This window comes from Tasmannia lanceolata, unplaced genomic scaffold (assembly GCF_043159265.1).
Source record: "Tasmannia lanceolata isolate RefF3 unplaced genomic scaffold, GAP_Taslan_0.1 ptg000015l, whole genome shotgun sequence".
Classification (NCBI taxonomy): Eukaryota; Viridiplantae; Streptophyta; class Magnoliopsida; order Canellales; family Winteraceae; genus Tasmannia; species Tasmannia lanceolata.
In genome coordinates, this window is record NW_027518692.1 from 62354420 (window position 1) to 62382232 (window position 27813).

General features: G+C 38.2%; 2 protein-coding genes across 2 annotated transcripts; one reads left to right on the forward strand and one right to left on the reverse strand.

The window, feature by feature from the left end:
- Window positions 1-3659: 3659 nt before the first annotated feature.
- LOC143892134 (ubiquitin C-terminal hydrolase 12-like) lies at window positions 3660-4614 on the reverse strand. Its single transcript, XM_077396595.1, has 3 exons — window positions 4599-4614; window positions 4214-4486; window positions 3660-4042 (listed from the first exon to the last, which is right to left on the reverse strand). Exons 1-3 carry the CDS (start codon window positions 4612-4614, stop codon window positions 3660-3662), a joined length of 672 nt encoding a protein of 223 aa, XP_077252710.1.
- An 11352-nt stretch (window positions 4615-15966) lies between these two features.
- Window positions 15967-27261, forward strand: LOC143892906 (protein DETOXIFICATION 40-like). The gene is made up of 7 exons (XM_077397816.1): window positions 15967-16349; window positions 16700-17331; window positions 21126-21182; window positions 22251-22489; window positions 24424-24542; window positions 26105-26191; window positions 26860-27261. The coding sequence occupies exons 1-7, from the start codon at window positions 16002-16004 to the stop codon at window positions 26956-26958; spliced, it is 1581 nt and encodes a 526-aa protein (XP_077253931.1). The 5' UTR covers window positions 15967-16001; the 3' UTR covers window positions 26959-27261.
- Window positions 27262-27813: the final 552 nt, after the last annotated feature.

Below are 27813 nucleotides of genomic sequence, written 5' to 3' on the forward strand. Positions count from 1 at the left end.
TTTCCGGGATTCTTGCCGCTTCAAAAAATGTTGGTTTAGAAACGTTATGGCACGTTAGCAAAATTCTAGGGAAAGTTACCGAACAAGATTCTTCTGATTTTTAGCAAGATTTTTTCCAAAAACATAATTAATGTATTTTTGGATGGTTGCCAAAGACTCCCTGAATTTCTAAATAAACTCTCCAAAACCACCACATTCTAATTTTTATCCTCATAGCTAAAAATACAAACCTCTCTTACCTAACATCATGAAAGTTACAACGTAGCCATTGCATTGAGACACGCGATCTAACGGTTAGATCTTTCTGGATTTGGTGTGATATATTCTCACAATAGACAATTAATTCTCCCATCCCACTTCATGAATGATAGCTTTTTCATGACAGAAATAGCTACTGGTAGTCTGGTACTACCATGTTCTGATAATTGCACAAATTGAGCTTGTCTTTTCTTTTTAAATTGGCTTTTCAGAGCTTTTTGGAAACTGAGAAAACCTTCGACAGCCGTTTAAATAATAAAAGACAATATGAGACCATATGAATTGGTGCAATTATTTAAAAAATTTAGAGCCAATATCAGTAGACTTTTTCTTTGAAAAAAATATAATCATGCCCCTGCACTTTGATACACCTGCCAAGAAAAGAGGGGTTCTTCATTGGTAGCAAGACTTGAAGACTGTTAATACAGACGAAATTTTGCATATGATAATATGCCCCTGCACTTTCAGTTGGGCTCTGTACCTCATCTCTCTCTCTCTCTCTCTCTCTCTCTCTCTCTCTCTCTCTCTCTCTCTCTCTCTCTCTCTCTCTCTCTAACTCATAACTCCAACTGATCGATGAAATTTTGCATACAAGATATTCAATGTAATGCAGAAGGAATCGGTCTCTCGATCAACCCAACAAGGTGAAGAAAGTGTTTTCTTTTGATACGTACGTAGATGGGTCCCATTTAGAATAGAATAAATTACTTTGTTGTTTTAGAGAATAAGATCATCTTTTTTCTTGGTTGAATTTAGGAGCTGGCGATTTCATTTGTGTTTGCGTCCATAAGCAGAACATCAGCTCAATTTTTTTCTTATGTCGCACCTTTGATTATGTAGGTGTTAATCTTAGCAGATCACATCATCCCCAACCCATGGGCAGATCTTTTCATCTCTGTCTTTGTGAATTTGGTTTTCTCTTTTGTTTCTCATTTAACATTATGGAGCCTATAAACTTGGTTTCTTAAATTGTTACAATGGGAAAAGATACTTCCTTTACCAATCTCAATGCATTTCTTTTATGTCTCTCATATCAATATGAATTCATGAAGCAGTCGTAAACTAGACCGTATGAATTATGACAAAACTAACCCTTTTAAGCAAATGGAAGTTGTATTTTTGGCAACCCAAGCTTTTTCTTGCCAACTAGCAGTTTATAGACCCTGTAAAGTTGATTCACAAACCAACATAGAATGCAGCCTTTCAATATGTTATAGTTTTTCAGTCAATTTGACCAGGAAATTGAGGTTTTACAAGAATTAAAGATGTCATTATATGCTTGAAGAGGATGGTCATATTAGCGGTGACCTAATAATGTAATTGGTTTCTGCACTTTTGTAAGCATTCACATTTTATTGCTTTTTATGTGTTCCTATGATGCAAATTAACTTCCAAATAAATAAATAAATAAATTCTTTTCTTTTCTGTTTGGCATTTTTTCTTGCAGATCACTGATGGGTCCTGGTACTATCCAGGTGCGAAGAACCCCAGAGGTGACTGCAATGAGTAGAAATCTCACTCACCGGCCTAAACGACGAGCAAACACTCGAACCTAAGAGCAAGGGATCTCCCAACGAATGGACGAGCTAAAAAAATTCTTTTCTCTTCTGTATTGCATTTTTTCTTCCAGATCACTGATGGGATGATTGAGCTAGGGTGAGGGCTTTTACACTATTTGAATTTGGATGTCTATGATTTATTAGGGCTTTGTGTTATTTGAATATTTGTGATTTAAAAGTTTAACATTAGCCTGTTTTGTTCTCTTAATATTTATGACTTTAGGTCTTTGATTTTCATCATTTTCAGTGCATTTGCAGCAGAAAAAACAGCCCAGACAGTGAGAAGAGTACACAAGCAAAGTTGGGATTGAGTCCATTTGGCAGAATTTGGGATATCCTCCTCCTCCTCCTCCTCTCTCTCTCTCTCTCTGAGATATTTGACCTGATCATTAATCCATGCTAATGTTGTTGTTCTTACTTCAATTGCGTTTCCAACATTTTTTTCCCATTATGTTTGCTATATGGAGATTGAATCTGTGGGATATTTGATGTGTTTAGCAATTCTTATAATGTTCTTAATTCAATTGGATTTTAAATGCCAGATTAGATTATGTACTGCCCGAGATTGTAGAGAGAGAGACAAGCATAGTCAATCACAGTCTACCTCTTGAGTAATGACATCTTTCATCAGTATACATTTGTTCCTAGGATTTAGAGTTCAGATGAGTAATGACATCTTTCATCAGTATACATTTGTTCGAGTAATGACATCTTTCATCAGTATACATTTGTTCCTAGGCTTTAGAGTTCAGATCATAATTTCAATGCTCAAAGCTCGACTTGAAAGTGGCCAAGTCCAAATTTGTCATATGTGGCTCCTGCTTAGGTGTTACTACAATCCATCTCGAAGATTTGGTTTTTGGCCAATATTTCTTTCTTCCACTCTTTCTTACTGCTTTCATTCTTTCTTCCACAGGGTTTCTTACTAGTACTCGAATGTACCAATTTGGTGTCGTGGGACAAATGAACTTATTGTGGCAGTGGTATGTGCCATTTTTGTATTCTTCTGATCTAATGAGTTGTAAATAAATGCAGTGTCATCTTATATTTACCTTTTATCATATCTGTTTAGTATATAAAAAATGCAATCACTTATAAATATATGTAATGTTGAGTTCAAAATTCTGGTTCTACCTTTCACCATTATGGTTTTATGCATCATAAGTCTTAAACACATTTTACCCCTCATGTACATAACTAAGGGGACCTTTTTTGTGGGGGCGACATAGAGTTTTCGCTTCCAAACAAGAACAAAATACCATAGCAGGCAATTTTTGGCTGCCAGATGATACTACTGTGTACCAGAATCTCTACTACAGCTAATGTGGCGTCATATGAGAGCCCTGGGAATCCCCAAATATAATGTTAGCTATCTTTCGATTTTTGGCGGAGAAATTCCGCAGGTGTGGGCTTAGTGGCGTGGCATTTCTTTGAAAATTCAATCCTTAAATAAGGGTATTTTTGTCATTATTGGTATCATTTTATTTACCAAAATGGGGTTGTGTTTAAAAGTGTCTTCTTTGTTTAAAACATTTAAGAAAAGATAAGCACAAAAATAGCCAAGAGGAGACATAACAATGATGGTAAAAGAAACCATTACATGAACATAATAGAGTCTGAAGCTGTTAATATTAACTCTTGGTTATAAAAACAACTAAATTTTCATGCACCCGAAAAGGAATGAGAACCCAAAAAAACAGCATCAAAATTTCAAGCAAAAGCAATCTGGATATTGGTGGTCCGGGGTTTCTTGGGTTCCAACTTAGCTACAGTCACAGTCAGCACTCCATCCTTATAAATGGCAGAGATCGCTTCTATATTCATGTCCTCTGGAAGGAAGAATTATCGAGAGAAGTTGCCGAACTTCCTCTCGGTTGTCACGTACTTGACTAATTCCTCTTTCTCCCTCTTTCGGTCGCCACTTATGAGCATCGCCTTGTTGTCGTCCACCAACTGGACATTAAAGTCATAAATTCCTTTTAGACCAGGTAGTTCAACCAAGATGGTGTACGAGTTGGGGTACTCCTTCACGTCGGTGGGGATGAACATGAAAGACGGCCCTTGGTTCTTTGGAACAACATCAAGGACAGTAGCTTCAGCTTCAATTATACATGTATCATTCATAATATATCCTTTGGCTCGGTCTTGTAGTTTAGTGAAAGACATGAATGATGAGTAACCCAGAACAGGCCGGCCAGCATGGAATCTTCCAGTACTTTCCGAGCCTACATAAAAGAGAGAAGCTATAATTATCACAACCAGTTCACGACTTCACAATATCCATATTGAACGCACAGTTAATGGAAGATATCTTCACTATCTAGTTTTGATAATGCTATTTATCTATCAATTGCCATTCAAACAACAAAAAATATCTTTCTTAAAAGAGAGAGTACTTCTTTTAAGTGTAGACTTGTTGTGAAGTTGATCAATTACAGAGAAGCTATAATTCACATCTCGACTCCACCCGACCGGCAAGCTCGACGAATCAGCAATACATAAGAATATCTCAGATCGCTTGTGAAACAAGTGGAAGTAGGAAGAGTAGAAGGTGATATGAGTACCATTTACAGTCACAAAAATGTCGGAGTAGTGAACATTGCTTTTCAATATTGTAGAGAAGCTCTTTATCGTCCATCTTACTCCCCCACCTATTATCTGTGCCAGCTCTGAAAATAAAACAAAGTTCAATAAATATATATATAAAAAATAACCCTTTCTATCATAAAAAAACATTAAAAAATAGTAATACTTTCAATCCAAATAAGTCAAGAATATTACCATCCATTGATTCCATCGAAGCAGAGAAACCTTTTGCTGAGCTCAAAAACAGAACGAGAACAAATTTTATTAACAAGATTTCAATGAAAAGAAAATTGTCTTAAACAGACTTACCAAGATAAAAACACATGAAAAGCTCAAAATCACTACTACACTCCCCTTACATTGGAACATTAAAACATCTCTTATATCTGAGAAAGATTCCTAGAGCAACCCATATAAAGAACCCGGCTGAGGAAATTGACCAGCGGGTCCACCCAGCCCGTAAAAACTGGGCCGGACCGGGCTGACCCGCGGGTGCCCGTATAGAAGTGCAAGAGGTTTATTTTGGACTTGTTTTTCCCGTAATTGTCATAATTTTTTAATTTTCTCTGTAGTTGTTTCGGTAATTGTCATATTTTACTACATTCTTTTGGTATTTTTTTCCTAATTTATTTTCCATTAATTTTTTATTTAAAACTTAGTACTCGCATGATTATTATTTATTGCTATTATTTAAGCTAGCCACCTTTTCACAAATGTACTTACGCAATCTTTCCAGTTTGCACCATGTCAGACTAAGATGAAATGTCTCAAAAAGTCAACATAAATGGGCTAAAATCACATGATAATTGCGAAGGATCGTTGGGGAAGGTGGCTAGCAAATCCCTATACAAACAAAAAATATGTCAAAAACCGGGGTGGCCCGCAGGTCGATCCAGCCCGAACGGGCCGGGCGTGGGTCCAAGTTTAGTGACCTGTAAAAATTTCCGGGTCATTTTGACCCGGACCCATACGGGCCAGGTCAAACCCGGCCCGGCCCGCCTGTTTGCCAGGTCTAGCAGCAAGTGCTTTTGATGGACCCCACATTTTCCCCCTTCTTATTTAAAATTGTTTTCTTTTTGGCTTTGATGATTAAACTTTTTTTTGGGGTAGGTATGATGATTAAACTTTTGACAAAATAAAAAAATAATAGATAGGAGCCATCTGTACAATTAAATGAAAGGTTTGGATCATCCATCTAGGTAGGGTTCACTCAGTTGAACGGTGTGGTGTGGTGTGGTGTGGTGTGGCTGTGTGGGAACAAAACTATAATGTCCAACCAATAAATCAAGACTGAAAAGGTGGAATTTGATATTATTAGTGGATCAAGAAAAATCACAAATATGCAAAAGAAATAAAGAGTTTAAAAATCATACATGAACAGAGCAGAGCACTCTGAATCTATAACCCACTGATTATAAGAATAGGGGTGCAACTTGGGTCGGGTTGAACTCTAGGGTTGGGAAAAGCCAAATTTTTTCATGATTTTCATAGGATTATGTTTTTTCCATGTATTTTTATGTTTGGCCCTAGATGAACCCAAACAAAACCATCCTCAACCCGAGGCTCGGGTTGGGTTTGGTTGGGTTAGGGTTAGGGTTGAGGGAATGCTGTCTCGGGTTGGGTTAGGGTTGGCCTCAACCCGACCCAACCCGAGCCGAGTTGCACCCCTATATAAGAAGCCTGATTTACCTATAATAGAGATTGTAAGAAAACGTCTCCAACCTCTTCGTGAAGAAAAGCGGCCGAATATATCACTTCCCATGAAACGGATTCATGTCAAAGAGTCAATAGAGTGTTGATGCTAGAGAGAAGATTGTGGGTAATCTTGCCTTTTTAAAAGTTTCAATGGAAGGAATGGACTAATTGACAAATATGAAAATTTTAAGGACTATTTAGCAATAATTTTACAAAGTAGGGACCTAATGGCAATACATATTTAATGCCGGTAGAGGTGATGCTGTAAAATAAATTTCCCTATTGGATGATCATATTCCTTCAATTTGGAGAAGATTTCGAAGGTACACCCTATCTACGATGGAGAATTGGAGATCAATGAATGACCTATTTAGATCATCAAATAGGTGGGCCCACTGTATTTTTTTCTGTAAGTGTATTTTCACACACACACACACATATATATATATATATATATATATATATATATGTATAGAGAGAGAGAGAGAGAGAGAGAGAGAGAGAGAGAGTATGTAAAAGGGGAAATTGACAGTTGCTACGCACACCCCAACTTATTTAAAAACTTATAAATACAAATACTAAAAGATTTATCCATTTAGGAGTTATTATTTTATTTCCTTCAATATTCAGCTATTGTCTGGTCAAGTGTAAGCCCGCTACGACTCTACCGCTTCTAGAAAATAGCATGTGCTTTGGGCAAAAAATGTATTGACTTAGTTCTATGTTTGAAATTTTATAAGGCAAAAAATACAAGTGATTAAGATTATTGATTTGGCGGACCCTCATGATGCGACCTTGGATTTAGATTATCTAACATAAGTTCTCTTCCTTTTAGGAGATTTTGTTGCTACAATGTATACTTATATTTTATCTATGTTATATAATATACTTTATAATAATATATACATTCTTTCTTTATAGATTTTTTATGTCTGATATTTGATATAATAGTTTTTTATGATTACTATATATGAGGAATTCTAGACTGAAGGGAGCCCTTGCAAAAAAGAGGTGAAAGGGCTCTCCTATTGGCTACACATCACCATCATGCATTAATAATGGCTGAAAAGTCAAACATGATGGTAGCTTATATATACATAGAATAATGAGAATGAGCTGAAAAGTCAAACAAGGGCTCCCTTCAGTTTAGACTACCTCACTATATATACATAGAATAATGAGAATGAGCTCAGATAAGCTTATCTGAGCTCGAGCTCAGAAACAGGTGTAAGCCCACATTGTTGGAGGATCCAAAGCATTCATTTGGAAGCCCCTATCATCGATAAGGTGTCCACAAAAAATCAGCTCCATTAGATCATCCTAACCCTTCCTTTTGTGGAGAGAAAATGGGCAGATTTGTGGAGAAACAGTATATGTCCATTTTTTCCTCCACAAATGAAATGGTTTGGATGATCCTATGGACCTGATTTTTGGTACACACCCTATCCATGATAGGGCCTTTTAAATAAACGCTTTGGATCCCCAAAAAAAATGGGCCCACATGAGTCTTTGACGCTCGAGCTCAGAAACACTATTCTCTAGAATAATATAGAGATTTTATAATGTAGATGATTAGAGTATATACCTAAAATAATAATAGAGTTTTTAATAGGTGGTTGTGCCTGTGAGTGCAGATGCACCAAAAAGTAGTGAGGTTAGCATAAATGGACCAGGCCTACGCCCCATAAATCTTCCCTATATAGGATGATCCTAACACTCCAAAATCTTCCGTATTACGATAAGATGGACGGCACTAAATAGAAAACTCTAAAAATTGTAGGGCTACGATCGTTAAAGTATAAGAGTTTAAATAATGCCATCTTCAACAGCTTAAGCTTTTGGAGTAACCGGTTGTTTCACATGGTATCAGAGTAAAGGTCCCGACTTCAAACCTCCTTGATATAAAAAAACAACATGGAATGGCCAACCCAAAAGAGGGCTCACATGTGCCACGTGAATACAGACCCTAAAACGAGAGGCCACATCATCTCCTACAGCTTAAGCTTTTGTAGTAACTGGTTGTTTCACAACGATCATCACATGGAGAAAGATTTATGGGGCACAGCCTATCAACAGAGGAAACCAATATATGAATGGTTTAGATCATTCAATTAAGTTGGTCTACTTTACCTTTTTGCTGCAGTGTGCCAATACCTCATTGTCCTTCATTTCAACCGTTCATTTGTAAGCTTCTGATTGGATGTTTGAGATTCTTAATTCAATATAACGTGTCAGGCATTTGAGATCTAAGATAAATCCAACCAGTTTAATGGTCCACTATGATATATATATATATATAGGGAAATGTGTGCGTACTCGGTCGAGTAGATAAGCTTATCTACTCGGTCGGGTTAAAAACAGTGGGGGCCCACATTTTTGGGGTGATCCAAACCATTCATTTGAAAGGCACTTACCTAGATAGGGTGTCCACAAAAAATCAGCCATATAAGATCATCCTAACCCATCCAACAGTGGAGGGAAAAATGGGCAGATTTGTGGACAAGCTGTGTTTGTCCATTTTTCCCCATTTTTCCCTCCACTGTTGCATGGGTTAGGATGATCCTATGAGGCTGATTTTTTGTGGACACCCTATCTAGGTAAGTGCCTTTCAAATGAATGGTTTGGATCACCCCAAAAATGTGGGCCCCCACTGTTTTTAACCCGACCGAGTAGATAAGCTTATCTACTCGACCGAGTACACACACCTTTTCCTATATATATATATAGGAAAGTGTCTCTAGTCTCTCCCCTAGATAAGCTTATCTACTCCTCCCTTTAAAAAAACACAGTGGGCCCACGCTGTTTGGATGATCCAAAGCATTCATTTGATAGGTCGTAACATAGATAGGGTGTGCCCAAAAAATCAGCACCAAAGGTTCATCCTAGAACTTCGTTTTGCGATGCCTTGTGGTACCCAGAATGGACACATATAAACGTCCACGTTTATATGCGTCCATTTTGGACACGGTGTGCCGAACAAAATGAAGTTCTAGGATGACCCTTTGGTGCTGATTTTTTGGGCAGACCCTATCTATGTTAGGACCTATCAAATGAATGCTTTGGATCATCCAAACAGCGTGGGCCCACTGTGTTTTTTTTAAAGGGAGGAGTAGATAAGCTTATCTAGGGGAGAGACTAGAGACACTTTCCTCATATATATATATATATATATATATATATATATATATATATAGAGGAAAGTGAAGCTACACCGCCGGTGTAGCTAACTTAGCTACACCGCCGGCTTAAAATACAATGGGCCCACATTGTTTTGGTGATCCAAACCATTCATTTGATTGGCCCTCACATAGATAGGGTGTCCACCAAAAATCAGCTCCATAGGATCATCACAACCCTACGATTTGTGGAGGCCAAAATGAACGTGTAAAAACTTTCACAAATTTGTCCATTTTTGCCTCCACAGTTTGAAGGGTTGGGATGATCCTATGGAGCTGATTTTTGGTGGACACCCTATCTATGTGAGGGCCAATAAAATGAATGGTTTGGATCACCAAAACAATGTGGGCCCATTGTATTTTAAGCCGACGGTGTAGCTAAGTTAGCTACACCGGTGGTGTAGCTTCACTTTCCTCTATACATATATATATATATATATATATATATATATATATAGAGGAAAAGGATTGTACACTCGACCGTACCTAAAGTTAGGTACGGTAGAGTGCCAAATCACATGGGTCCCCCATTTTTGGTGGGCATCTAAACCATTCATTTGCAAGGCCCCATCATAGATAGGGTGCATACCAAAAATCAGCACCATTGAATCATCCTAACCCCTCCAAAACTGGAGGTCAAAATGGGCAAATTTGTGGACAAACACTGTCTGTCCATTTTGGCCTCCACAAATGGATGGGTTAGGATGATCCTATGGAGCTGATTTTTGGTATGCACCCTATCTATGATGGGGTCTTGCAAATGAATGGTTTAGATGCTCACCAAAAATGTGGGACCCATGTGATTTGGCACTCTACCGTACCTAACTTTAGGTACGGTCGAGCGTACAATCTTATTCCTCATATATATATATAAGTAAAGCTGAATGTGGGAAGCTCAGGCCGCGCCACGTGTCACCCTCACTGCATTCCGAAATTTAATAATGCATTAAGGGAATGTGACACACCGATTCACATGTATTCCTCTATCACACGTAACCTTAATAACGAAATTTAAAAACGTGTTAAGAGGATGTAGCACCTGGAATTTAAAACGTCTAAAATCAAGGAATAGAAATATCGCCAAAAATCAAGAATTGATCAAAATAATCTCTCCACAGATTAAATCTCATAAAATAGTAAAATACGCTTCTTATTTTGGATTTGAAAAAAAAGGCCAAAATCAAAGAATAGAAATATCGCCTAAAATTAAGGGTCTATACACAGAACTGGCATGTATATTTTTCTCTCTCTTAAAAGAGACATACATAGAAGTTGTGTGTATAGATTAGATAGACGCTATATTTATGGAGAGTAATGCATATTGGACTTCTATGAATAGATACACACGAAATTTTTTTTTAAAAAAATTACAACTCCGTAGATAGAGAGAGGGTTATAGATAGTTTTTTAGAATACTAATTTTTCTTTGCCTCTACTAATATAGTATGGGCAGATGACTAGTATGGAAAATATCTCACAGACAATGTGAAACACTACAGGGTCTCATCAATCGTACTAAGGCAGCATTTGGATTGCTGGAATCAGGAAATTGAATCAGTATCCTATTCCGATTCCCTTGGATATTAAATGAAAAAAATAATAATAATTCAAAGAAAAAGCTCCTTAACTGTGGGGTCCATCCGCAACACAAAAAAAAGGCTCCTTAACAGTGCGGTCCACCTGGAAGGGACACGCTCACAAGTATACAGTGGGACCCACCCTTGTTGATCCTAACCACTTATTTGAACTCTGATACATCCAATGTCCACGCCCAAAATTCACACCAACTGGACAACCCAAACCATGCACATTCACCACCACAATTGCATTTCATTGACTTAAGGACTGTTCGCTTGGTGCGAATTTTAAACGATTCAAGATCGGGTCCCACAATATACTTAGTGTGCGCACTTCACTTTCTATCAACATTCGTGTTCTCTTCTTTCTTTATTCTTTTGATTTTTTCGATGAGGACATGAGAAGAAACGATAGATAATGAGATAAGTTGACCCACCTTGAGTTGTGTTGTTATTTTCAGTTTGGATTTTAGAGATTCGGCAAAGAAGAAAAATTTTAGGGTTCAGCCGGCCCTCGGGTAGATTAAAAAGATGAAGAAGAAGGAGAGGATTTGCTTCCAACCAAAACTAAGAAATATTAGAATTGTTACTAAGTTATACATCATCTGGTAAAAAAAACTCATGTTTACCAAATATGGAGGATATTTCATATTTAGGCAAAATCAATTACGAACTGGGAGCACCCCAACCGTTGTTTTTTTTTTTTTTTTTTCAGTACCTTAGGTCACATCCAACTTAATTAGTCTCGTGTCAATATCACATGTTTTAAGAGACTGCTGTTGGATCAAACATCAAGGGAGGTACTTTTAACGTGCCGCCCACATGAGAATTGAGGGTCGGGCACCATATAATTTCTCCACAAACGGACTCATAAATTATGTCCATGCCTCCCACAATTTGAATTCGGATGATTTTTATCTATCTACCGATTCAAGTCTGTTGACAATACTAATTATGCTAATTACTCAACCTTCAGCATGCAATTACTAATCCCCAAGTCTGTATTTCTGTTCTTCGAAGAAGCATTCATCGAGAGTATTAAAGACGTACCGCATTGTACATGCTGATGGAGACTAGTGATCTTATCCCTCCATCAAGTGGGCCCCACATGGACGTGGTCATTCGTAGGGGTGAACATGGTTCGGTTCTAGGTTTACCCAACCGAACTACAAACAGGTATATATGGACTACAAACAGGCCCTATCAAATTATATGTGAACAGGTATATCTGGACTACAAACAATTATATATACCTGCATATCAAAGTTTTGGGCAATTCCTAATATACATTATCCAATGCATATCAAAGTTGGGATAACATTTATATACGGACTACAAACAGGCCCTATCAAATTATATATGAAGTTATGAACTACAAATTTGGGCAATTCCTAATATCCATTTTCAAATTTGGGCTAACATTTATGTATGGAATTATGGGCTACAGACAGGCCCTAATATCCATTATCCAATGCAAAATTCAAATTAAACCAATTCCTCAAGTAGGGTCGGTTCTCGGTTCCGGAATCCCAAACCTAAAACCGAACCGAATATCCACCGGTTCCAAATTTTCCGAACCGGAACCAAACCATATATAGCTGGAACCGAACCGAACCAAATGTGCCGGTTCGGGTCGGTTCCCCGGTTCGAACCGGAACCATGTCCACCCCTAGGACTCAATCATTCACTCCGCAAAAACCACAGCTTGATGTAAAAACGAGTGAGACCCTAGTAGTACTAGGCTACTAGCTGAGGGCCATTCCAATATTCATGTACACATTCAAGCACAAAAAAAATACATTCTAAATTAATAGTGTTGAGAGGAGTGCCCTTGAAAAAAATCAACATCAAGTACGCCCTCATTCGATCAAAGTGCATTCTGGTGACACCCTGCGACAGATCTCAAGGGTGCCCTTCAGTTTAGCATTCCTCTGCTTTTGGATCATCAAACGACAATAATTTATGTCCCACTGGCTACTAGACCTGGCAAACGCGACCCGTGCCCGCCAGTCGACCCAACCCACTTGCAAATTTGCTGGTACGGGTCGGGTTTTTAGTGACCCATCAAAACCGAACCGCGGGAGACCCAACCCTCAAAAACACGGGTCGGGTCAACCCGCGCATTTTTTGCATTTTTTTTAACATTTTTATTTAATTATTTTAAAAGAGAAAAGAAGATCAAGGGCTAAGATCAAGGGCCATTTCTCTCTATTGTAGCTTTTGAAGTCTGTTTTTTAACACACAAGTTCAGTGTCATTGTTCTATATTTTAATCAATAAAGCATTTTTGAAGTATTGTCAATAGATTGGAGCTAGAATAGTGCACCTGTGTCTGGAAATCAGCCCTTCCCTATTTTTCAAAATGGATGATTGGACAGTACAGCCCACACCATAGGATGATCCAAACCGTGCATTTTATGGGCCATAATGTAAATAGGTTGTGCCCAAAAAATCATTAGCATAGGATGATTCTAACCCTCCGATCTAACGAGGGACTGACAATATGGAAACTTCTATAGATCGAACGGTTGAGATCATCCTATGGCAATGATTTTTAGGGCACGATCTATTTACGTTGTGGCCCATCAAATGGACGGTTTGGATCATCCTATGGTGTATGCTGTACCGTCCATTTTGAAAATTAGGGGGTGAATTCCTCAATAGAAGGGGGTGAATTTATCATCACCCAATAAAAACTTTGTTTTGGAAAAACATGTGGGTAACCCGCGGGTCGACTCACCCGCACTAGGTACAGGTCACCTAGTTGCTGACCGTAGGAATGCAGGTCATTTTGACCCGCAACCCGCGTGACCGGCACCTGCATGACCCGCTACCCGACCAACCCGTTTGCCCGGTCTAGTGGCTACGTACCGCTGCCCTCGCGGTGGTGGCCCATCAATTTGTGATTGCCGCATATGTTAATGCAACTTCAAATTTGGTGAAAGATGGTACTGGCGCAACTTGGGTTAATTTTTGAGAATTTCGGTTGAGCTTTTACCATAAGATCGGGTCAGCTTCGCATTAATTCCGTTTCAGTTTTAAGCAAAAGCTTTGCACACCTAGATAGCCTCTCTTTGTTTTTAAAACCAAAAATGGCCACGAGTTGTGAAAGTAAGGGTGTCAATTTTGGCTCGGGCTCGGAAGCTCGCTCGGCTCGGCTCGAATCCTTAACGAGCCGAGCCGGCTGGTTAAGCTTGCCGAGCCCGAGTTAGGCCAGGCTCGGCTCGGCTCGGCTCGTTAAGAATTTAATATATTTAAATATATATATATTATATATTAATATATACACTAAAAGGGTTGTCTAGGGAGTGAAAGGGGGAGGCAAAATATGTCACTTCTTTTTTGGAACCCCATTTGTTACTTGGACCACCCCCCTAGTGTAAAAAGAGTAGTAAAAAAACACTAGATAGGGCTGTCCAGGGAAGATGAGGGGTGTAAAATTAATATAATTTGAGCTCAATAAGGCTCGCGAGCCTGACCGAGCCGAGCCCGAGCCCACCTTTTGAGCTTAACGAGCCGAGCCGAGCCTGGCCAAGCTCGGCTCGGCTCGTTTACACCCCTATGTGAAAGGCATGTGCTTTTATTTATTTATTTTATTTTTTGAAATGGTGGGCTTTTAATAGAAAATAAAAGAGAAAGACAGAGAGAAAGAGCAAACAAAATCTACAAAATAGCGGTGGTAAGAAATTGAAGATCTCTGATCAGGGGGCGATCAACTCCTGTACGAGCTAGATGGTTCGCCTCTACATTAGCTGCTCGCTGAGTGTGATGGAACCTAAGTAGGTGGCCATCACAAGTAGCTTGTGATGGTACCACACAAGCTATTTTAAAATGGTATTTCCATTTCTAAGTCATGCGAAGGTGGTACTTCAAAAGTACCACCTTTGATATTGATCCAACAGCAGCATCTTAAAAAAGGTGCTCTGCCGTTGGATCAAATATGAAGGGCGGTACCGTCCATATAAAAACTCGTCTTTCCATATCATCTCTTTAACTTTTCCTCACTTGGGACAAAAACAAGCAAAATAGAAACAGCATTTCCCTTCTTGTTTTATATATAATGAAAATGAATAAAGAGAAGAGTTGTTACACGTCTTCCTAGAAGGCATTGTTTATAATTATGGGACCATGACATGTGAGTCATTTAATGATGTTCAACAAACAGCACTAATGATGTCAACAAGATCAACAGCATTGATTTTAACCCCTCCACCTCCAACTTAGGTAGAATTATCGACTCTTTGTAATTACAAGAAAATCACAAACTATATGTGAAGATGTTTATGCGAAAAAACCGGCTGTTATAATTAATTTTATGGGGTAAAATAGAAACCGATACTAAAATGAGGAATGATAGATGCAACGGCGCCCTTGCATAAACAGCCGGAAAAGGGCCCTTCATTGGATCTAATTGCAACTGATTTTACTTTCTCAACTGATTTTAAAAGGTTAGCGAAAATGACGTGATCCAATCAAGGGCCCTTTTCCAGCTCTTTATGCAAAGGGGCTCTTGCATCTATCATTCCTCAAAATGAAATATAAGGTAGTTAAAGCTGAAAGAATCTCACATCCTATGCGTGAACATATTCATGCCAAAAAAACAAGTTGTTAATTGGAAAATAAAATAGAACCTACTTTTCTCATTATGTGCCTAGTTTAAATATCTAATAGCTATTAAAATTTACATTTATAATATATTTAGGGGAGTGATAAATCGACTCCCAAATATGATAAATCGACTCCCCATGTGTCTTTCTCTCTCCTCTGGGTTAGAGAGAGGGGAGTCGATTTATCATTTTGGGGGTGGATTTGCCCTATGTTTAATGGTTAAAAAAAATTTCAGTTTCATTATACATGGTTTTAAATAAACTCGGATACCAACCAAGATATATGGCTGGAAGTCTGGAACACAACAGCCGCCTCAGTCAAGAGTCAAGACCAAGAGAATGGGACTAATATGTTGGTAAGAAAAAAGCTAATCTCAATCGCTCGAGTAAGATATTATCCCCCCAGCTACATTCATTGAATAGAATTAAGTACACGTGGTTTGATCCTGACCGTTGTTCTGGAGAAACTTACCTCTCTATCCAAGCCTTTAAAACCTCTCCATTGCCATATCATTCTCCACTAACATTCTTAATTTCCTCCTCCATGGATTCAGAAAAACTCTACCAACCTATCTTATCATCGCCACCAGCGGCACCACCACCATCTCCACCGTTCATGCGGTCCTTCTCGGCTGCAGAATATCAATCCAGCAATCAGCTGGAAAGCGTACTTTCTGATACCGAAACTCCCTATTTTTATCGGCTCCGATCCGCTATATTCATCGAACTAAAGCTCCTCTTCCGACTCGCGGCACCAGCTATTCTCGTCTACGTTCTCAACTATATTATGTCTATGGCTACTCAGATTTTTTCCGGTCACCTTGGAAATCTTGAGCTCGCTGCATCCTCTCTCGGCAACACTGGAATTCAAGTCTTTGCCTACGGACTCATGGCAAGTTACACTTTTTCAATCTACTCTTAATTCGTCTTCTTCATTTTTTTGCAAGAATACCAGTGAAGAATGTTTACTAGTCAAGAGTTGTAGTTCTTTCTGGCGATCGGTGTGAGTGTTTATAGTTCGAAAACTGGAAAACTCAGATCAGCTCGAAAATTGTTGAGTCGAGTCAACTCGAACGAGTGGCTACTGACTCGATAAAAGCTCTAGTGCATCTTCCCTTGATAGTCAAAAAAAAAAAAAAAAAAAAAAAACTGGCTGAGTCAACTCAGACGAGTTCGAACTTGACTCGAGGAGATCAATCTCAAGTTCTCAACTCACTGACTCTTTTTTTCTCCTTCTGTCAGCTTGGAATGGGAAGTGCTGTAGAAACTCTGTGCGGCCAAGCTTACGGAGCTCGAAAGTACGACATGCTCGGAGTTTATCTCCAGAGATCTGCGATCCTCCTAGCAGCCACCGGAATTCCCCTTACCATAATTTACATCTTCTCAAAACCGATCCTAATCCTCCTAGGCCAATCCGAGACAATCGCGGCTGCGGCCGCAGTGTTCGTCTACGGTCTGATCCCTCAGATTTTCGCTTACGCCCTCAATTTTCCTATACAAAAGTTTCTCCAAGCACAGAGCATAATCGCGCCTAGTGCCTACATCTCATCTGCGACTCTCGTGCTTCATCTCTTTTTAAGTTGGATCGCGGTTTATAAGATCGGACTCGGATTGATCGGAGCTTCGCTCGTGTTGAGCCTGTCCTGGTGGATTGTTGTTATAGCGCAGTTCGTGTATATTGTAACCAGCAATCGGTGTAAGAATACATGGACCGGATTCTCGATTCGGGCCTTTTCCGGACTGCCCGAATTCTTGAAACTATCGGCGGCATCAGCTGTCATGTTGTGTCTTGAGACATGGTATTTTCAGATACTAGTGTTGCTCGCGGGCCTGCTCAAGAATCCGGAAGTGGCCTTGGACTCTCTTTCCATTTGGTAAGCAAAATATTCGTTTTTATTTATGCTTCCTGATATTAGCACTACCATTTTTTGATAATTACACTATATCATATTATCTTTTCACGGCTGACTTCTGCACGAGAGAGCAGCCACATAAGCTCACTTTTAAGTTGATTTTGTCTTATTAATTTAACTGGTACGAGGTGGCTGTTCGCTCCTGCAAAGGTCAAATGCAAAATGGCTTTCCCTGAAATTGCCTGGTAAAGCCCTTTTCCAAAAAATATCTAAAAAGCCAATTAAAAAGGAAAAGACGAGTTGAGTTTGTGCAATTATTAAAACATGGTAGTGCAAATATCAGTAGCATTTTATTTGAATCATTTTCTTATGCGAATATTTAATTAAAACATTCCACAAACGCCATTCGTCAGCTGTCCATCAAATGGACGGTCGGATCTATAATAAAGGTCTATTTTTGGGTCCATATGCCAATAAATGGGTAATCAAAACCATTTATCTTGCAGACCAACATGGGTCTTGCTTCCCAACTAAACTGGTTTATGCTAAATGACTACGAAAATCAACAGCTCAGATTCTTCTAATGGGAACCTTAAATCAAGGCTTGATTATTTGAAGGGCTAGGATCATCCATTCGGATCATGTCCACGTCTCACACGTACCCTAAAAATTTAAATAACCTCGGTTTGTTTAAAATTAGATCCACGTGATTCTCGTGTGTACAATGAATGTGTATTCACAGTCCCGAGGCGAAGGCTACGCCTGCCAGCTTTTTTGGTACATTCGACCCATTTAATGGTCGGGCAATGATAAATTCGCACGCCCTGTAGGATAATACGCACCCTTGTAAAGCTCCTTGACCTAAGAGAGGAGGCGAATCATCCTGCATGGGTGCGAATTTATCATTCTGCTAATAGCTTTACCATCCCATAAAATATCCGGTGGGACCCGCCATCGGTCACAACAGTTCAACCTTTTCCGCAAAACCTGCAATTCCATTTTTCTTTCTTTTTTAAGTAATTTCAGACACAATTTTTTTCGTAATAACCTTTGAAAGCTGGCTAAAAATGCAAAATGAGGTTGGTTCGTCCCATTATCAAACCATGCTCCTGCAGATATCAGTAGCCTAAGATTATATGCTATTAATTAGTAGTGGATATTTAACCAAAGGTTGTTTTCTTTCTAATTTTGACTTTTTACAGACCCTATCACAATTGCTTATTTCAGTACCTATAAACTCCGCTTCTTATTTTGAACTGAGACTTTTCAGTCATTCGTTGGTTTACAAACTGATGAAGCTTTTCATTTCAAAATGTACAAATCGTGTGGAATGGTACAAAAACGAACGTGGGGCTATATTTGTACTGCCTTATTTTGAAAATAGGCCGAACTCACATTGTCGTTTCTTTTTTAATTAGCTGTCGAGAGCTTTTTAGGAATTGATGGCTAGTTAGCCTTCGATTGAATATCCGCAACAAACTCTCGTTGTATGGCAAATCCGCAATGGGAGAGTAGATATAACCCTCATTGTAAGTTAAACCCCTGTGGAAGATCGTATCACGATCACAAAAAAACACAATGAATTATGTGGTGAAATCGTGATGTACGATCAATTGGCAAGTTAGCCTTCATTGGAAGGAAATTCCTGATATAGGTGATATCAGCTCTCGATCAGATGGATGTGACGAATGGGTTAATAACCTTCGTCATAAAATATTTTCCCAACATCATTTGTATTAAGAAATTACATGCATGGTTTTCTATCTATATATTATGTATTTATTTTTAATAATAAAAAAATGGTTTCAACCTTGTTTTCGCAACATGAATGAGCACGTGCATCAATGGGAAATGGTGTCGATCTGCCACGTCAGTTTATGACTTGGCGTGGGGGCATCGTTAGGTGGATTCCACCTAAGTCTGAGGGCAGGTGAGACGGAGGTGAGGCGGTGGCAGGGTGGGAGATGTAACTGAATGAATCGTTTACATAGCCGTTGGATTGTGTGTGTGTGTGTGTGTGTGTGAGAGAGAGAGAGAGAGAGAGAGAGAGAAGAGGTGTAATGAAGAACCACAATGAAAGGTTGTGATGACCGAACGGTCATGTGGGAGAGTTCTATAATTAGTAGGGGTGTAAACGGATCGAATTCGGAGCGGATATGGCTATATCCGAATTCGATTACAATATACACTATCCGAATTCGGATTCGACGGATATTTAATATCTATTACCGAATTCGTATCCGTCGGATATTGTTCGAATTCGGATATTATCCGTATCCGTTTATCCGAAAAATTCGAACACTTTATTGCAGCACTTTATCTTTTTTCTCTTACTTACTCGAATGAATTTTCCAAACCCTAAAACTAGACCTCTACATTCTCTTCACAAAATTAACTCTCAAATCCTAAAATATATGATATCATCTTCTTCCTTTTAAAACAAAGGCAGAGAGAGAGAGAGAGAGAGAGAGAGAGGGAGGCGATGGGGATGGGGATGGATGATAGTGTTGGTAGTGGTCTTTGGGGTTTTTTTTTTTTTTTTTTGTATATGATGGAATGGGTTTGGGCTATTTTTGTTTTTATTTTTATTTTTCTAAAAAGAATATTCACTTTTCTTATAGAAACAAAAGATAGTGTGTCATTACTAAAAATAAATATTAATGATATTATTAATAATAAATAAAAATGATTTACTTCTCGGATTCGGATGTTAAACGGATCGGATATACCATTTACCAGATTCGCATCCGCTAAGAGCCGGATATCTCGAAAACGGATTCGGATAATATCCGCTTGAAACGGATTCGGATAATATTCACTTTAAACAGATTCGGATGCGGACGGTAATCGAATTTCCGACTATCCATTTACACCCCTAATAATTAGCCTAATAATAATGATGACTAACTAAAATGAACAAAAGTCTTGAGAAGTTAAAGAATAAGAATTGGCAAGGAGAGTTGGTGCAAGTAACAAAACATGGTAGTGCCAATATCAGTAGCCTATTATTATGGGTTTTTGCTGACGAGTGGCATAAGGGCAGTCGTTAAAGTGTATATGGAAATGATATTACACATGTCTTGATATTAAAGTCTCAGAATAAGTGTATTTTCTATCACAGCATGAGTAAAATGATTGTAAAATATCATTTCCAATGCACCTTAACAAGTGTAATTTTTTTTTGTGTAAAATGATATTTACCCAGAAAGGCATGCGTAAAATAATTTTAATAATGCACCTTAACTAGTGTAAAATACACTTATTCAAAGACTTCATTATCAAAACATGTGTGTAAAATATGCATTGGCACCCCGGATGTAGTACTGTCTGTAAAATATCATTTTCATATGCACCAAGGCGGCAAGGCCACTCACTCGTTAGCAAAACCCTCCTATTATTGCTGCTGTTTTTCTTAACTCAATGAAATGAGTTAGCACAGAATACAGATCAACTTCCATGTTTCATCCAAGGAACAGTCCAAAACTACTTTGTGCTAAGAGTCTACATTTCAACATATCATTGTCCATGATGTACTTTGTTTCATCTTTTCCTCCGGCTCTGTTTCTGAAAAAGTTTCGAAAGGAAAAATATTTGTACAAGTTACTTGTTTTTACACACGGAAAAAGATAAATGTTTTTTTCTGGCAATCCAAAGTCCAAACAGGGCCTCCGAGTTGGTTAATCAGTCGTTGCCATTTATTTCCCACTGTATCCCGTCGTCTACATATCTTAGTTTCTTATATTTTATGCTTATAATAATGAAAATAATACATGAATGTGAGTTACAAAATGATGTTTAATTGTTGTCACATGCAGCATGACCATCAATGGCTGGGTTTTCATGATCTCGGTTGGATTCAACGCAGCTGCAAGGTGAGTTATATTTTTCAACTACGCTTTCTTTTATGTTCCCATATGTATTAGAGATTGAGGAGCTGCACCCAGCTTCTCTACACTTGCTCAAACAGACAAGAAACAAGTGCTTAGTAGGTGGGAGTTGAATCTTGCGTCCAACGTACCAAATGGCCAAATTCCCTTTGTTTTTGGGTAAATCTTTAAATTAATTCCAAGCGATTATGCAAGCGGTCGCGGAAGCGATTAGCTGACGATCATAAAGATCGGAACTTCGATTGTGTAGGATGAAATTTCAGTAGCCTTATTTATTTAATTCATTTACTTTTTCTAGTCCTTATCCACCATGTCTTCAATGAATCTTGGGTGCCCTTTATTTTATTTTAAATGTAACAATTTAGTCTTTTTCTAGAGGGGTTGATATTTGCACGTACATATTGTTTTGATAAACACATTCTCCTTATCTAAAACACATTTCAATAGGTATTTACAAGAAAATGCTAACACGAACATCACTGTTAGTGCTTCATTGTCATCTGAGTACACAGACTTCAATTCAATGCTATTCTAGGTTGCTGGATTTTTCAAATTCCACTCTTTAGATGAGTGTCAGTGCATAATTTCGGCATTTTCAATTTTGCAAACATTTATTATAAATAAAATTGATCTCTAATTATAATTAGTGACATAATTTTAGACCTTCAACTCAATTAATTACAAGCTCTTTCTATCATGTACTTTCAAATTCATATACACTTTCTTTGATTTACATAGTCAAATATGGGTCGCCACTTTGATGGGCCATTACTTAATAATCAGATGGACCTTAATCTAACTCTTATTTCATGCTTCAGGCCCTTTTTGTTTTGGATTTTGAGAATCGATTGTGAGTCCCAAACTGATTGTTGCACTCAAAATTTAACACAAATTTAGTTTCATTAATCCATTTTGGACTCACAATCGGTTCTCAAAGTCCAAAGCAAACAGGGCCTAAAGCATAATCAGGAGTAAAATTGCTGTCCTTTGTAAATTTCTGGCATGTTACTATTTGTATGTGTTATTAATTCGTTTGTTTATATTGAGCTATAGTGTGCGGGTGAGCAATGAGTTGGGTGCTGGGAATCCAAAATCGGCGGCATTCTCTGTGATTGTGGTGAATGTAAGCTCTTTCATCATTGCCGTAATTGCAGCTACCATAGTCCTCGCACTTCGCAATGTCATCAGCTACGCCTTCACAGAAGGAGAAACTGTGGCTAAAGCGGTCTCAGAACTTTGCCCATTGTTAGGCCTCACTCTCATTCTAAATGGTGTCCAACCCGTTTTATCTGGTAAGAATTTACTCCTGAATAATTTTAAAATATTTTATTTTTGATTTATTCACGGTGACAATTCGATTTGTGAAATGGTATTCCCATTCAAAGGAAACTTTTGTTGTGAAAAGGTATCTTGTTTATTTGTGAAGGGTGCCTTCGGGTCTTTTTATCTTCTATAAAAGAAGGCTCAGGGTTTCATTTTTTTTTTTAAAGTGAGAAATGATCTTTTGAGTATAGTATTTTTACTCTCAATGTTTTATATTGACACTCCTGTTCACTCTTCTCTTTTTTCTCTAAGTTCGGCATGCTAGGTCCTATTGAACTTGGGGTGCAGCCCTTGATCATAGTACAAGCATTGTATAGTCAATATTTAATTTTATGGTAGCCACCTGCATAAGTAGGAAAATAAGTCTTTAAGAGAAAGCTTTAATTAGTTTGTCTTGCCTATCTTCCATTTGTGTACTTCTTTCTATTTTCTCAGTGTTTGTTATTTTGATTATTTGCCTCTCCACCATTTGTTCCTTCATCATATCAAATTGTCTAAACATTTAAACCCTACTACGTACTTTTTCATTCAATTACCAAAATAGTAAATATTGGGAAATAATATCCTCCCCCCCCCCCCCCAATTTTATTCGTTAAGTTTTAAATGCAAAGAAAAACGTTAAAGGTTCCCCTAAATATTTGATATATAGACCTTTTTGCAACATTGCCGGAAAGTATTTTATTTAACTTCGGAAGTCTCAAACCTAGCATGTTGACATTAGGTAGTTGTTTAGATTAAGAAAATATTGATGGCGCCAGAATTCGGGTTCGCGATCGCGCGGTGGGTAGAGAGCCTCCACTGGGGTCTGCAATCACAAACAAAGTGGGGTCAGAGAGGTCCATGGTGGGTCCCGGACGACCACTTCAACACCCAAGTCAGATTCTGAACCAACGATATAAAGAACAACAAGAAATGGCGAAGGTATAATCAAGTTTACCAGGACCAACGTACGGGTTCTTTCTCTGATATCTGGGTGGGCGAGTTGGGGGCCGAGGATAGAGGGAGGGATAAGGCGTCCAACGCCTCTTCCCTCTCTTGATTAAAGTTGGAAAATCTTACTAATGGTTTAGAGCTTCTTCTAATGGCCTCCCTTTTTAAAGTCATTCCTTTTCTTAGGCTAGATCGGCCCCATCTTCTTAGGGACTTAATGGCGTATTTATACTTTGATCTTGTATGCAAATCCTCTTCATGGGGCGCCACATGGACATTTTTATCATTTCAAAGAGAAAACCATCTTTTGTTGGATTGGGTTGCCCCCCTGGTTCGACGGCGCGCTTGGCTTTGTTGTGTAATCTTGCCCATAATCGTGATGATGAAGTTTTTGGAGGCGGGGAGGTGACACGTAGCAAGATCACGTGGTCTTACCGTGTATTAATGCCTTTCCTAATCATGATTAGATTCCTCTGCCACACGGGTGACACGTGGTGAGATCCAACATTCCCACCGTATTTGTGCCCTATCAAATATTATCTTCATCTTATGTTTATCTTTTTGTGTTTATCTCTTAAGTGGTCAATATTAGAACTATTTAGGGTTCAGTGTTATCAATCTAAGATTAGTGAGTGATTCTTATTTTCTGTAATTTTTACATAAAGAATTTCCATATGAAAACAATTTAATTCATATTGCTCGTTAAATACAACCTATTGCATCTTAGCCACATGGTGTCCACTCATTTGTACGGATTTGTCACTGGAAATAACAATAGAGAAGTATTTGAATTACGATCTAGCTCGAACAACCTTTTCTGCTTAGCCTCTTTTTCTCTGTGTGTAAAAAGGGCGTAAAACAAATTTAACATCAATTTTTAAGTAGAAAATGGAAGTAAAATTAGTTTTACACCCATTTACGTCGTAAAATTAGGAAATTAGCGCGAGTTTTCTAATAATTTTACTCTTGTCAGGTGTCGCTGTTGGTTGCGGGTGGCAAAAATTTGTTGCGTATGTGAATGTGGGATGTTATTACGTGATTGGTGTCCCATTGGGTGCTCTGCTTGGCTTTAAGTTTGATTTGGGAGCTAAGGTAAAATACAATTCTTTATATTTTCATTTGTTTCTTTATTCATTTGCTAATCCCTGTGTTTTGTCTCTATTTAGTTATAGGGGAGTGATAAATCGACTCCCCATGTGCCTTTCTCCCTCCTCTATGTTAGAGAGAGAAAGAGGAGAGAGATAGACACATGGGGAGTCGATTTATCACTGCCCTTAGTTATATTTATATTATAACAAAACAAAACAAATTGGTTTTGAGTCCCAAAATTTCGGAACTGCCCGTAAAGTTGACTTCTGAAATTAAATTTTGTCGCCGGTGGAGCTTGCTAGAAGTGAGGTTGCCCACTAGATGAATGCTTGCTTTTCACTCATCTTTTGGGAATTCTCTTATCAAACATTAAGTATACCATAGTAACTGCAGTTGCATTAAATGGATGAAAATAATTGGTGAGGCTCACACATAAATGAGGAGCCCATTATTAAGTCTCATCAGATTAAATTAACCACTTGCTCTGATATGTACCATTTGTTCGGACCCGGACCCGGGTATAACTCACCCTCAAAAGCTAGCCGTTAAGGGGAGGGTGCCCAAGCTCTTATAAAGCCCATCCACATCTCTCACTTTACCGATGTCGGATCTTTGCTTTCACATGGAACCCCCAACAACATTCTCTATTTCTGATTTGTAGTTCACGTCTTTTTAGGATTTGTAACCATAGTTACAAAAGTATGTAACTGATTGAATAATTCTTGAAACGATCAACAATCTTTTTATGCCCTGTTTCGAAATTTGGAAGTTGACGAATAATTCAAATTTTGTGCGTTTTTCGAATTTAGTGTAAATTTTCTGCATTAAACATGAATTTTGTTAATAAATAATGAATTTCTCATGTATTATTAGTAATTCTTGTGAGATAAAATATATTTTAGAAGATGACATAGTAGGAAATGAATCCATAACATATTCTTGCAAGTATAGACATTTAGCTCTTTTTGGGTCCATTTAATTGTATGGCATTAGTAAGAATAAGTACATGCATAGTGAATATGTATTTGTTAAATAGAAAACACACATGCTTTTTGTTTAAATTTTTCCTGGCCTCTTCCCGAACATTGCTCTAATTTTTTGAAAATTTGACTTGTAAAATTGTTCTATGCTTGTAACATTAAGGGCATGTTTGGCAACTATTAAAAAATTATTCCGAGTAATATGTGTTAGTATGAGCCGGTGAGTGAGAGAGACTTGATATAGAGTGGGTGTGAGGATAGTATGAATAGTCCCTTGAAAAAATAGGTAAAAAACAAATTTCTTTAGGGTGTTTTTCACCATTTTTTCGAAACTTCCCATGTTTTCTCCACTCATGTCCTCTCCCACCTTCTCTGCTTGTCTCTCACCATTGGGCTGTCAAATGTTCCATGGAATAATTTTCATGGTGGTCAAATGTGCCTCAAATTAAAGATGCCTTGTTCCTTGTTAAGTTTCATTGTAGTTGACCATATCCACTTCAAAATCCTTGAGAAAATTAAGTAACGCTTATTTTGAAGAAGTGAATACTTATATGTATAGATATGTGTTTGTGTATCAATTGGCAGGGAATATGGTCAGGGATGATGGCGGGTACCGTGATGCAGACCATAATTCTTCTATGGGTCACCTTCCGAACTGACTGGAACAAAGAGGTAATTTTTCTAAGGACACTGATATTGGCAATAATGGCATTGCCTTGTTTTGATAATTGCACTAAATTACCTTGTCTTTACTTCTATTTTTTAAATTGGCTTTTAAGAGCTTTTGGGGGAAGGGGTTCGCTAGGCAAATTCGTGGAAAGCCATTTCACAGCTGACTTTGGCATTAGACGAGCCTCATCAGATGAATTAAATGAATAAGACAATATGCTGAAGAGTAATTATGAGTGAACCCCACCTGCGTTTGACATTAGCATGATCTAGGCAATCAATATGTCCAGCAACTTCATTTGTAGAGATGCACTCATCAGATATTTGTGACCATAAGATTGGACGACCGAGATTTGAACAATTGCTTAGAAATCTGTTTTCTTATCCAGGGTCGTAATTTTTAAGCTATGACATATTCACAATGGTTATGACTTATGAGCCAATTTATTGAGAAAGTGGAAATCCTAGTACAAGCTAGGAGCTTCTAATAGAATTCTTTTGTTAAAATTAGAAGGCACTCAATTGATCTCACAATCGATTGTCATGTTCTTAAACGAACAGAGCATTAACGTAAATTTGAGTCTTTTAATAAGTTTTGGAGAGGGCTTTTGGTGTATGGATAAATGTTGTTTTAGTCATTGACACCCCATGCCGTTTGATATGGATTTCAGGTGTTGGAAGCCCAGAAAAGATTGGAGGTATGGAATGAGAAGACAGGCTCAAGGAATGAACAACCCGACCGGTCTCCTCTTCTTCAGATCAAGGAATGAGCAAAGTTAAAAACAATGCATGCCGATTGTGTGCATGTGCAGAGACAATTGGATGGGACCCTGCTTCACACCAAAAACACAATTTTGAAGCTCTAAACCATCTTTAGAACATTGTTACAAGTCATCGAGGATTGCTCAACACTTGAAAGTATCTGAGAATATGTTGACAGTTCAGTATTAGATTACACTTCCAAATTTGTGGTTTTTTCATTCCCTTCAAATTCATTCAGGTCTGAATGCTAAAGTATTTGTGCACAATAATTAATTTAAGTTTGTTTAATGAAGGTGAGATTTGAAATCTAATCTTTAGAAATTGCAGTCCCATGAACATTACACAATTCCTGTCCTTATTAATCATACTCATGATCGAACAAATGATCTGGGCCATCCATCTGGTGGGTCTCATTGATCCACTAGATGAACGTAACCTATAAAACATTGGTTTTCAGACACAGCCAATTATAATTAAAGAAAATGCTATTCTACTACTGCAGAGTGGGTTCCACTCTCCCACTCTTGATTGATCTGAACCGTCCCCGCTGAAGGCATTCTGCGGATGGCTGTTGCATGTGAGAGCATACACCATGTGAATGAAGACAAAATCTTCTGAAAAGTGAGCCAGTGTGGCTGCTCTCACATGCAACAGGCCATCCTCGAACTGCCTTGTGCGATACTACGATTGTCTGCTTCAGCTAACCACACGGCGTCCAGTGGCCCAAACACACGAACATACTATACAAAGAAAGAGACTCAAGCGCTAAGTTTCAAATGAGATTACCCCTCCAATTCGTCACCCGCTGAGCTAACTTCGCGATGTAAGTTAAATCATAGTAAGAAAGAGTAAGTTAAGTAAAA

Bases quoted from the DNA above. Each gene is read 5' to 3' on its own strand.
- LOC143892134 (XM_077396595.1), bottom strand. The intron at 4,043-4,213 runs GTACTCTCTCTT...TCTTTTATGTAG, and splicing joins CAAGTCTACACTTAAAAGAA to GCTCGGAAAGTACTGGAAGA.
- LOC143892906 (XM_077397816.1), top strand. From the start codon at position 16,002: ATGGATTCAGAAAAACTCTACCAACCTATCTTATCATCGCCACCAGCG. The intron at 16,350-16,699 runs GCAAGTTACACT...TCCTTCTGTCAG, and splicing joins TCTTTGCCTACGGACTCATG to CTTGGAATGGGAAGTGCTGT. The intron at 24,543-26,104 runs GTAAAATACAAT...ATCAATTGGCAG, and splicing joins AGTTTGATTTGGGAGCTAAG to GGAATATGGTCAGGGATGAT.